Source organism: Chlorocebus sabaeus, chromosome 21 (assembly GCF_047675955.1).
Source record: "Chlorocebus sabaeus isolate Y175 chromosome 21, mChlSab1.0.hap1, whole genome shotgun sequence".
NCBI classification, from domain to species: Eukaryota; Metazoa; Chordata; class Mammalia; order Primates; family Cercopithecidae; genus Chlorocebus; species Chlorocebus sabaeus.
This window is the reverse complement of record NC_132924.1, coordinates 38053807-38066857: the sequence shown is the minus strand read 5'-3', so window position 1 is coordinate 38066857 and position 13051 is coordinate 38053807. Positions and strand designations below refer to the sequence as shown.

Below are 13051 nucleotides of genomic sequence, written 5' to 3'. Positions count from 1 at the left end.
AAGTGTTTAGAAGTTTTGCTTAATAAATATGTGATAAGTGGCTTTTCTTTTGTGAGGATACTCTATTTTCACATTTATTTCAAAGTTATGTAGAGCTATGTATTTTTTCTCTCAGGCTTAAAAATTTTTCTCTTAACAAAACTGCTGTTATTTAAAAATGTCACTGTGTTCTTAATATTTTGAGAAATAATGACAGTTTTATGCCTCAAATTGATATATTATCAGACATTTTCATTTTAGTTTGGAAGTGGGTGAGGACTTTGACCTTGCAAGATTTGTGCTTATGTATGTATCCAAAGCTTAAAATTGGTAATTAAATTTTTCTTCAGTTAGTAAGATGGTAGCTTAGATGGGTTAAAAAAATACTTCAGCCAACTTAAATTTAAAGGAGCAATGAACAATTTGCAAATTGGACAGCCAAATCACAGCAGATTCAGAGAGACTCTGGGGATGCTTTGTGGTTAGAACAAATTTATAGACAAAAAAAGGGAAGTGACTTACAGAAATCGTACAAGAACAACTGTATTGGTTACAGGTTGGCGTTTGCCTTATTTGAACGCAGTTTGAACACTTAGCAGTCGATAGGTGGTTGAAGTATGGCCGCTGGGACTGGCAAAGACTCAGCTATTATAGGTGCATACTGCTAAGTTAGATTTTCAATCTTGTCTGCCTATTAAGCTAGGTTGCAGTTCATCCACAAGGACTCAAATATAGAAGTACAGAGTCCTTCTCAGGTCATATTTAATTTGCTTCAGCAGATGCAAGGTGAGTCTTGGTTTTCACTTGTTATTTCTTGAAGTAGAAGGCAGAAACAGTGATTATGTATCTTACTTGGTATGTTATAATGTAGATGCTGATATATTTTCCTGAAGAGCAACATGTCAAAATTGAATATATATTGATCTACAGTTAAAAACTTTTTTTTTTTAAACTTTAGGAGATGCTGACTAGTTTGGCACAGAAATGGTTCCCTGAGCTGCCTCTGCTTCATCCTGAAATAGGATTACTCAAATACATGGTAAACTTTGTTTCCCTTGAGAATTAGTACTATGCAGAGAGTGTTGAAAAGTGATAATATTAAATTTGTGTCAGTGTTAAACTTATAGTATCTTTTTAATGAAAATATTCCTGATGAATATTTTATGGGTATTAGAACTTTTTCTTATGACCCTTTAATGTTTGCATGGTATATATTTTTATTTTTAAGTTAAATTGCATTATCTATTTTTCTGTTTTCCTTATCCTCATTCAGTACATTCCATTTGAATTATAGGTGTACTTATTTGAATTATAGGTGTTTATTGTTTGAAATGACAAAATAAAATTTTAACTGCTACTTCAAGAGTTAGGATAAAAACAAGATATTGCTAGCCATGAGGGATTTGAGCACAATGTGTTTTTTAAGTTAAAGCATTCTGGGAAAAAATTCCTGAGAGGTTGGCTAAAGTGGAGATGTTGAGGTGGGTATGGTTTTCTACGCAGGCAGGATTCAAAAGCTGGAGATCAGCATATTAGATAGGGGTCATATGGAGCAGGATTAGTAAACACTGGCTCTCAGTACAGAATCTGTTAGTCCTATCCTGTATATTGCCTTCTACGGTGGGGGCCTAGATGAGGTATTTATTCATTAAGATTGTCATTAAGTCCATTATAATGGCTTAAATATGGAACAGAGAGGGATATTTGTATAGACATGTGAGTTTATTCTGAAAAATATTTAAGATTAAAGTTCCCTAACTTAAATAATTACTCTAAACTCTTTCCAGACTAGACTTTAAAATGATGTGCAGTTTTCTTTGCAACTATTTACCTCTAACTTAGCGATTATCTTACGCAGTGTGGGCAAATGAGTATGTACTGCCACATAGGACTTGAAAATTAAAATTTAAAAATATGCTGATCTACTTTATTATAGAAGATTATAAAAGGTTTGACTCATGGTTTATGGAAGCCTTTAGTGGCTTTCTGATGTTTAACTGTAATGTATACTTAGGAATTTTTTGTAGGTTGATTATATATTGTAGAATACATAAATGTACTGGCAAAACTTAAGAAAAAGCCCCGAAAACAGTTCTACGGTGCTCCTTACTGAAACTGCACCACAGTAAAACTTAGCTTTAAAATGTTGATGATTAGTGTGCAAAATTATTCCTTTTATAAAGTAGCAGAAATATCTAGTAAAATTAGTTATTGAAAGCCATTTTCACTTTTGAGGACTCCAAGCAGGGGCAGAGGTGTTAGAATTACTTCATGGTAGTCATAATTTTGGACTAATCTTTCCCAGTTGACAACTACAATTTTGTCATTATTTTACCTTATTTATTTTTTGTTTTTAAAAATATGTTTATTTCAAGAGTTTTTGGGGTACAGGTGTTTTGTGGTTACATGGATAAGTTCTTTAGTGGTGATTTCTGAGAGTTTAGTGCACCCATCACCTGAGCGGTGTACACTAACCCAATATATAGTCCTTCATTCCTCACCCTGCTCCCAATCAGTTGTTACTTTAGTATTTTTAGGAAACATAAGTGGTTTTTCAAGTAAACATTAGGGATCCTAGGATGCATATCTGGTTAATAATTCTATTCATTTCCTGAATCTGTTCTAAAATTATAGCAGCAATTAAATATATGGTGATTACACTTTGGGTAGGAGGAGTTTAAGAACCAGGAACTGGAGAAAATTCAAAATTTTAAAGATTTTAATTTTACTGGTTTTTCCAGTACAGTTGATATGTCCAAGTCATTTAATAGCATGTAACTAATTATGTTTATGATTTTTAAGTGCTGGGATTGTTTGGATTCTTCAACTGTCATAAAAACTTGTGCCTAGAACTCTGGTGGCCTCCTTACAATGAGCTTGGAACGAGATCTTCTTGATGCTGAGCCCATGAAGGAACTTAGCAGCAAGCGTCCTTTGGTATGTTCTGAGGTTAATGGGCAGATAATTCTGTTAAAGGTAAGCCTAAATTGTTCTTTCTTGTGGGAGATTCAGCAGCATAAAGGATAGTGGTGCTTGTTACATTTCAAGAAAGAAAAAACCTCACTGTTAGTTTTCTAAAGTATATAAGTTGACTGGCATGATAATTGTGCTTGTAGTTTGGTTGCCAGAGCTAATTTTTACTTTTAAAGTTTCCGTCAATTGAACAATGAGAACACCTGGACACAGGGTAGGGAACATCATACATGGGGGCCTGTCGTGGGGTGGGGGACAGGGGGAGAGATAGCATTAGGAGAAATACCTAATGTAAATGACGAGTTAATGGGTGCAGCAAACCAACATGGCATATTTATAACTATGTAACAAACTTGCACGTTGTGCACAGGTACCCTAGAACTTAAAGTATAGTAATAATAAAAAAATTATTTAAAAAGGTCATTAAATAAAGCTTTATCTCACATGAAAAAAAAATCAACAAAGTTTCCCTCATTTCCCTAAATAAAATATGTCCTTAATAGGATATGCTTTCCTTTTTTTGGGTGAACTTATTATATTCATCCAATATCTTTTTAAAATTCTTCATTTTCTTACATTTCTCCTTGAAATATCAGCTGTGTTGTCAGTACAATCTTCTGCTCCTGAATTTCTTTTCATTGGTCTGGGAAACTATTAATCATGATAATAAGATAATTAATTTGGCCTTAGTTGCTACACATTCTAGAATGTGTAGCAGGCTACAGGTAGAATTGCACTTTCCTTTTCCAAATTATAGCATTCAAAGAAGATAGAAAAGTACTTATAAAATTAAAAAACAAAATTAGATTTTATTTAACTTAATGAATTATGTTTAAATTGGAATGGTGTATAATTATAATGAGATTTTCATCTTGGAATTACCAGTGCCTCTTTTTTTGGTACAAGGGCTATTCTGTGGATGTTGACACAGAAGCCAAGGTGATTGAGAGAGCAGCCACCTACCATAGAGCTTGGAGAGAAGCTGAAGAAGAGTCAGGGTTACTACCATTGATATTCCTGTTTTTATGTAAGGTAAAGTTCTTATGCTTATCTCTTGCAGAAACCATTTTATTTACAATAAGTTTAAACTCCAGGTTTTAGAGCAGCAGTTCATTCCCCTTAACCTAAAACAAAAATTATGCTATAGAATCAATGTATGCTAAAATACGTTGAAGTTTTAACTTGGAGTCACATTCTCTGTTTTGCTTCTTAGTCCGATCCTATGGCTTACCTGATGGTCCCATACTACCCTAGGGCAAACCTGAGTACTGTTCAAGCCAGCATGCCTTTAAATTCAGAAGTAAGTACAAAGCACTATTTATTTCCATGGATGTATTAAATGAGAAAATAACACCTAATATTTATTCAGGGCATACTACATGCTATATACTTTGTAAAATTTTGACTCATGGTATTCTTTTTAATTGTCACATCAAACCTGTGATAGAAGTTATTATATGGATGAGAAAAAGGGCTAAAGGGATTAAGTGACTTGCACAGGGTCCCTTAGCCAGAGGTAGAGAGGGGACTCGAAATTGGTTCCAAAGCCCAAGCTTATAACTACTAAGCTGTGCTGTATGTGAACTGCCTAATATAGCACTTGGTATTATAAGTACTTAAGTGGCAGCTTTTATTTTTATCATTGTAAATTTAGGATTAGTAATAACAGTGAAGGAGGCCCTGATTCTTCTTATGGAGTAACACTGTTTCAGTCTCTTATAGGTACATTACATGGTTGGTATTTGTAATCCAAGTCTTCTTTGAGATAATAGAACAGGTGTCCTCAAACCCCAAGTCACAGACTGGTACCAATCTGTGGCCTATTAAGAACAGGGTGGCACAGCAGGAAGTGAGTGGCCGGTGAGCAAGCATTACTGCCTGAGCTCAACTTCCTGTGAGATCAGTGGAGGCATTAGATTCTCATAGGAGCATAAACTCTATTGTGAACTGTGCATGTGAGGGATCTAGGTTGCACACTCCTTATGAGAATCTAATTCCTGTGATCTGAGGTGAAACCGTTTGATCCTGAAACCAACCCCCTCCGCATCCGTGGAAAAATTGTCTTTCATGAAACTGGTCCCTGGTGCCCACACACACACACACACACACACAGTGTCACCATTACAAAATCAAGGCTTCATCTGGTCTTTAATTCTTTCTCCATGCTGTATTCTTATTAAAGATTCATTTGGAGGAAACTTTACTCATTTCTAGAGCAGTTTTTTAATTAGAGAAAAGTTTCAAGATTAAAATGATTTGCCTACTTCCTCACTTGTTTTGTGTGTACGTATCTATAGGAAGCTTTAAAAGTCATGAAAGGTGTTGCCCAGGGCCTGTATACATTGCATAAGGCTGATATAATTCATGGATCACTTCATCAGAACAATGTATTTGCTATAAACCGTGAACAAGGAATTGTTGGAGATTTTGACTTCACCAAATCTGTGGTAAGATATCATGGTTTTACAGATAGGTTCTAGACTTTATTTAATATTATTAAGCAGTAGTTCAGCATTTATATATAATATAATACTGTATTATAGGATCTTTGCCTTCAGTTAAACTGTGTCATGTAGTATAAGCAACTGTTTGCTCTCAGCTAGGTGCTAGAATAACAAGAATTTCTAAGTTTGTTCATTGTGTATTTTAACCATAAGTCTTAGGAGCTACCTGACATTATATACTCAATGGCATTGACAACATTAATTATTTTATCATCATTAGGAAACATTTAATTGCTAGGAAACATGCAAGGAAACTAGGTGGCCATCTCCCAACCTATCTCCACTGGTGTCCCTCTGTCTATAGATACAATTTACATATACGTACTTTGCTATTTTTTGATTAATAATGTACATTTTTAGGAACCTTGGGCTTTTTAGGAACCTTGGACTTTTTAGTTTAAATCCAGATTCAACTCTAATGGCTGTTAATTTGGTGTCATATTACCTCAGAATAGGCAGTTTGTAGAGATAGCAAAGATCAGATAAGAGCATGTTGTGATTTTTTGTTGTTGTTATAATGGGAACAATACTCTTTTAACTGAGAAATAAAAATTATGTATATCATGTACAACATGATGTTTTGAAGTGTGTATACAATGTGGAGTGGCCAAATCAGAAATTATTTTTCTAAAAATAGCAGCTTTATTGAGATACAATTCACGTAAAATATACAATTCAGTAATAGTTTGTAGTACATTCACAGAGTTGTGCAGTGATAATCAGTATTGAATTCCAGAACATTATTATTCCCGAAAAGAAAATCCATACTGATTAGCAGTCACTCAAATTTCCCCTTCTTCTCAAGCCTGAAAACCACTAATACACTTTGTGTCTCTATGGATTTGCCCATTTGGACATCTCATGTAAATGGAATGATACAGTACGTGGACTTTTATGCTAACTTCACTTAGCATAGTGTTTTCACAGTTCATCCACGTTGACTGCATCATAATGCCATTCTTTTTTGTTGCCAAATTATATTTTGTTGTATGGCTGCACCACGTTTTGTTTATATATTCATCAGTTGCTGGACATTTGGGTTGTTTACACTTATTGGTTATATGAATAATGCTGCTATGAGCATTAGCATACAATTTTTTTGTGTGGACATGTTTTCATTTCTCTTGGGAGTGGAATTAACTGGGTTATATTGTTTTACTTTTTGAGGAGCAAAACTGTTTTCCAAAATGGCTACATCATTTTAAATTCTTAGCAGTAATATATAGGGATTTTGTTTTCTCTACATCCTTGCCAATATCTGTTACTATCTGAGCAATTCCCTTTAACTAGTATATGTTATAATGCTTTTATGCTTTGGTCATCTGCAAGTCATAAGGTAATGCTACTGGAGTATATGTAGTCTTAATGGTTTTCATATGGTAGCTCAAAAAGATGAGAAAATGAAACTGCAACTGTAATCAAAAGCTGGATTGTACAGATTGTACAGGATTTATACAGATTGATTTTCTGAAATATTTACTTTATTATATTAGTTTAACTTAAAATTAAGATATCCTAAGAAATATAACTAAATTATGAATCTTAAAAGATCTCAGCTTTTAGGGATTCTGGTTAGTTTACCTTTTGAGCATACCATTTGCATAACTGTAGATATGACTACAATAATTACTCTTCTCTTTAAATACTTATTCATCCCGTTATTATTCCCCAAAACATTGTTTTTAATCTTCAGTTAAAAATACTTATTCTGAAATATTGATCAAACTTACCTTTTGCTACATTTTCCATGCAATTTTTAGACTGAAGTGATCATCAGGAAGATAAATTTGAAAAGTAGTCTGAGGTCAAGATCATTGCTTTTCAGACCTTATAGTGCATATGACTCACCTGGGATTCATGTTAAAATGCAAATTAGTGTTCAGCGTTTCTGCAATGGATCATCTGCATTTCTAACAAGCTACCAGTTAATGCTGTAGCTTCTGGCCCTTGGACCATACTTTGAGAAGCAAAGATCAAAATCATAGCTAGAAAAAAGATAATTAACACTTAGTGATACCTGCTAGACATTATATCTCTGTAAGGTAGACATTATTTCCATTTTACAAATTAATTTAGGCTCAAAGAGGTTTACACCTACTGTGTACCCATAAAAATTAAAAATAAATTTTAAAAATGGACAAAAAAGAGGTTAAAGCCCTAGGTCACACAGCAAATAAATGGGAGAGTGGGGAATTGTAACCAAGATCTGCCTGAATCTAGGGTTCATGCTATTGTCACATCATCTTTGACATGTTAGAAATGGTATATTTAGAGAATGGTCAGTAAGGAAGGAAAGTGCTTTGTAGGATTTCAGTTCTTAAATGAATTATTTAGAATTTTCAGAATTAGAACATAGTACTGCTGCTTACTCTTGTGAAATTTATTTTTAAAAAAGAGTGTCAAATATTTAATCACAGAATCAGTGATTGTTAGTATTAATCTGTTCAAGTCTACAAAATGAATGTAAAAAAAGTCCCATAGTTACTATTTTAAGACTGATTTTAAGAGCAATTTATAATAGCAGAAATTGGTAAAAATATTTGAAAGCAAGAGAATGAAATATTTAAAATGAATTTGGTTTTTTTTTGTATTGATTAAATGCAGAATACTTCACAGAAAGTCACCTCAATTATGTTGTATCTAAAATATTTAAAATATTGTTTTTGCAGAGTCAGCGAGCCTCAGTGAACATGATGGTTGGTGACTTGAGTTTGATATCACCTGAGTTGAAAATGGGAAAACCTGCTTCTCCAAGTTCAGACTTATATGCTTATGGCTGCCTTTTATTATGGGTATGTTACTTTTTGTTGAAATAGATCATATATATATATGTATATATGTATATAATGTGATGATTTTTATAGTGATTCTCCTTAAAAAGCAGCAGACTTTTAGTAGAACTTTAAGTTTTATGAAAAACTATTGATATGCTTCCTATTACCTATTGTGTACTTTCTACAAATTGGCTTGATATATATTTTAGGTATCATGCTATTGTCTTAGCTTTGTTGAAGTCAAGATTAACAGTGAAGATGATTTTGTTCTACATTAATCTGAAAGCAGTTCATGCATATGTGGAAAATAAATATTAAATGAGTCTTGGGTATATTCCTGCTTCTACAGTAAACCAAATAGGTGTTTCTCATCCATGGTCTAAGAATTAAGAAGTTGGATGGAGCTGGAGGCCATTATCCTAAGTGAATTTACTCTGGATCAGAAAGCCAAATACTGCATGTTCTCACTTATAAGTGGGAGCTAAAAACTGAGTACACAGGGACACAAAGAAGGGACATTGGGGTCTACTTGAGGGTTGAGGTTGGGGGAAAGGTAAGGATTGAAAAACTACCTGTTAGGCTGATTACCTGGGTGACAAAATTATCTGTACACCAGACCCCCATGACACACTGTTTACCCGTGTGACAAACTGCACATGTACCCCTTGAACCTAAGATAAACGTTGGAAGACAAAAAATAAAAAACTTGTTTCATTTTGTACTGCTGTTTTACATAGAGAGTGCTTCTTTTTCCAAAGCCTTGAGTGTGACAAAACCTTATCTTTGTTGATCACATAAACAAAAATAATCTCCTTGTTAAAAAAACAAGAGTTAAGAGGGATTAAGAGAAGGAAGACTATTCTTATCAGCCCGTGAGCCCACCAACATTTTTTATAAAGGCCGGATGGTCTCTGCTGCAAGTACTGAGTTCTGCTGCTACAGCATGAAAGCAGCCATAGACAGTATGTAAACAAATCAGTGTGGTTCTCTTCCAGTAGTACTTTATTTATGGATATTGAAATTTGAATTTCATGTAGTTTGCATGTGCATGAAATAGTATTGCTTCAATTTGCTATGAAACATTTAAAAATGTGAAAACCACCCTTGGCTTGCAGCTGTACAGAAACACGTAGTGGAATCAGTTTGATGCAGAGGCCATAAAGTGTGCTGATCTCTGTTCTACCCAGTGTAATAAGGTCACAAAAAGAAATAAAAGTCATAGAGTTTGAAAATGAAGAAATAAAGCTGTCTTTATTTGCAGATGACATGCTTAATTATGTAGAAAATCTTTGAGAATGTACATAAAAGCTACTAGAACAAATGAGTTTAGAAAGATAGCAGTTTTAATTTCAATATAATTGTGTTTTTATATAGGCCACAAATAACAGGAAATTAAAATTTAAAAATCATTTACAAAAGTGTTAAAATATGGAATTTGTAGGGGTAAATTTAGCAAAAGATGTGTGCAAGAGTTGCATGCTATTAAAACTACAAAGCATTGTTCAGAGAACCTCAAGAATACATAAATAAATGTACAGATACACCATGCTTATGGACTAGAAGACATTGTATGGAGATCAGTTGTTCTCAGATTGGTTTATAGATTTGATGCAATTTCAACAAATAGTAGATTTTGCTTATTTTTTCAGAAATTGACAATTAGATTTTACAATTAATATGAAAATAGAGAGGATCTGAGATATAGCCAAAACACATTTGAAAAAGAAAAAAATTGAAGGACCCAAACTACCTGATTTTATAACTTAATAGATTCTAGGAAATTAAGACAGTGTGGGCCTAGAGGGGTGGCTCATGGCTGTAATCCCAGCACTTAGGGAGGCTGAGGCAGGAGGATTGCTTGAGGCCAGGAGTTCAAGACTAGCCTAGGCAACACAGTGAGAACCCTCTGTCTCTACAAAAAATAAAAATTAGCTGAGTGTAGTGGTGTGTCTATGGTTCTAGCTACTTGGTAGGCTGAAGCAGAAGGATTGTTTGAGTCCAGGAGTTTAAGGCTGCAGTAAGCTATGACTGCTCCACTGTGCTCCAGCCTAGGCTACAGAGCAGGACCCTGTTTCTAAAAACAAAAGTGATACTTCTGTGAAGTTAGATGTCCAGATGAATGGAGCAGAATAGAGACAGTATAAATAGACTACACATACATGATAACTGACTTTTGACAAAGATACCAAGGCAATTCTCTGAGTGAAAGGAGACTCTTCAACAAAAATGATACAGGACAACTCATACCATAGAGAATAAATTTTGATTCATTCCTTATACCATGCACAAAAATTAACTCAAAATGTATATCAGATCTAAATGTAAAACCTGAGTCTCTAAAACTTATAGAGGAAAACATAGGATAAAATATTTGACTTTCAACTTGGCAAAGATTTCTTAAGAGGACACAGAAAACATCAACTCTAAAAGAAAAAAAATCATTTGGATTTCATCAAAATTGAAAACTTTGCTCTTCCAAAGACATTGTCACAAAAATGAAAGGCAAGTTACAGACTAGGAGAAAATATTTGAAAAACATATATCTGACAAAAATATTATATCCAGATTATTAAGAGCTCCTACAATTAATACTAAGAAGACTGCTCAGTTCAGAAATGGGCAAAATATTTAAACAGGCACTTTACCAAAGAAGGTGTCCACATGGCATGTAAGCATGTGAAAGATGCTCTAAACACCATTTGTCATTGTCGTTAGGGAACTACAGATTAAAACCAAAATGAGATACCACTATACTACTCACTATAATGTCTAAAATTGAAAAGACCATACCAAGTGTTGCTTAGATGTGTTGTACCTAGAACTCACATATATTGCCCAGGAGAATGTAAAGGGAACAACCACTTTGAAAAATATTTGGCAGTTTGTTAAAAGGTTGAACATATTCCTACCCTATGACCCAGCAATTCCACTCCTAGATATTTAGCCAAGAGAAGTGAAAGCATATGTCCACACAAAGACTTGTATGTAAATATCGAAAGAATTTATGTGTAATTGATGAAAAGTAGAAACAACTCAAAGTCCATAAACAGATGAATGGAAAAACAATTTGCTATATATGTCTCTTATCCACTGGAATACTACTCAGGAACAAAACGATTGAACTATAAATATAACTCAGTAAGATGGATGAATCTTAGAATAATTCTGCCAAGAGAAAGAAGCCAGATGATATGGTTTGGCTGTGTCTCCACCCAAATCTCACATTGAATTGTAATCCCCACATTTCAAGGGTGGGGTCAGGTGGAGATAATTGAATCATGGGGCAGTTTCCCCCATGAGGTTCTCGTGGTAGTGAATAAGTCTCACAAGATCTGATGATTTTATAAGGGGAATTTTCTCTTTTGCTTGGCACTTCTCCTTGCTGCTGCCACGTGAAGAAGGATGTGTTTACTTCCCCTTCTGCCGTGATTGTAAGTTTCCTGAGTACCCCCCAGCCATGCTGAACTGTGAGTCAATTAAACCTCTTTCCTTTATAAATTACCTGGTCTTGGGGATATCTTTGTTAGCAGTGTGAGAATGGACCAATACAGTAAATTGGTACAGAGAGTGGGATGCTGCTGTAAAGATACCTGAAAATGTGGAAGCAACTTTGGAACTGGGTGATGGGCAGATGGAGAGCTCAGAAGAGGACAGGAAGATGTGGGAAAGTTTGGAACTTCCTAGAGACTTGTTGAATGGCTTTGAGCAAAATGCTGATAGTAATATGGCCAGTGAAGTCCAGGTTGAGGTGGTCTCAGCTGGAGATGAGGAACTTGTTGGAACTAGAACAAACATGACTCTTGATGTTTTAGCAAAGAGACGCTGCTTTTTGCCCCTGCCCTAGAGATTTGTGAAACTTTGAACTTGAGAGAGATGATTTAGGGCATCTTGTGGAAGACATTTCTAAGCAGCAAAGTGTTCAAGAGGTGACTTGGGTGCTTTTTTTTTTTTTTGGGAAACAGAGTTTCGCTCTGTCGCCCAGGCTGGAGTGCAGTGGCTGGATCTCAGCTCACTGCAAGCTCCGCTTCTCGGGTTCACACCATTCTCCTGCCTCAGCCTCCCGAGTAACTGGGACTATAGGCGCTCGCCACCTCACCTGGCTAGTTTTTTGTATTTTTTTAGTAGAGACGAGGTTTCACCGTGTTAACCAGGATGGTCTTGATCTCCTGACCTTGTGATCCACCCGTCTTGGCCTCCCAAAGTGCTGGGATTACAGGCTTGAGCCACCGCACCTGGCCTGACTTGGGTGCTTTTAAAAGCATTGTTTTATGTATTCACAAAGATATAGTTTGGAATTGGAACTTATGTTTAAAAGGGAAGCAGAGCATAAAAGGAAAATTTGCAACCTGATGATGCAATAGAAAAGAAAAACCCGTGTCTGGGGAGAAATTCAAGCTAGCTGCAGAAATCTGCATAAGTAACAAGTAGCTGAATGTTAATCACTAAGACAATGGGGAAAGCGTCTCCAGGGCATATCAGAAACCTTTGTGGCAGCCCCTCCCATCACAGGCACAGAGGCCTAGGAGGAAAAAATGGTTTCACAGGCTGGGCCCAGGGTCTGCCTGCTGTGTGCAGCCTTGGGACCTGGTGCCCTGTGTCCCAGCTGCTCCATTTGTGGCTAAAAGGGGCCAAGGTACAGCTCAGGCCGTGGCTTTAGAAGGTGCAAGCCCCAAACCTTGGCAGCTTCCATGTGGTTTGAGCCTGAAGGTGCACAGAAGTCAAGAATGGTGGTTTGAGAACTTCCACCTAGATTTCAGAGGATGTATGGAAATGCCTGGATGTCCAGGTAGAAGTTTTCTGCATGGGTGGAGCCCTTAGGAG

At 35.5% G+C, this 13051-nt stretch overlaps 1 protein-coding gene across 3 annotated transcripts in view; it reads left to right on the top strand.

The window, feature by feature from the left end:
* Positions 1-13051, top strand: part of LOC103226369 (protein FAM221A) — a 165019-nt gene that overhangs the window by 134943 nt on the left and 17025 nt on the right. For 2 of the 3 annotated variants that reach the window (XM_073009052.1, XM_073009053.1), the window contains exons 17-22: positions 938-1018; positions 2830-2955; positions 3859-3984; positions 4166-4252; positions 5250-5399; positions 8126-8248. In XM_073009052.1, the coding sequence (XP_072865153.1) occupies positions 938-1018; positions 2830-2955; positions 3859-3984; positions 4166-4252; positions 5250-5399; positions 8126-8248 (693 nt within the window). Of the gene's footprint in view, positions 1-937; positions 1019-2829; positions 2956-3858; positions 3985-4165; positions 4253-5249; positions 5400-8125; positions 8249-8579; positions 9026-13051 lie in introns of those variants that run through there. The other variant, XM_073009054.1, reaches the window with a different exon arrangement.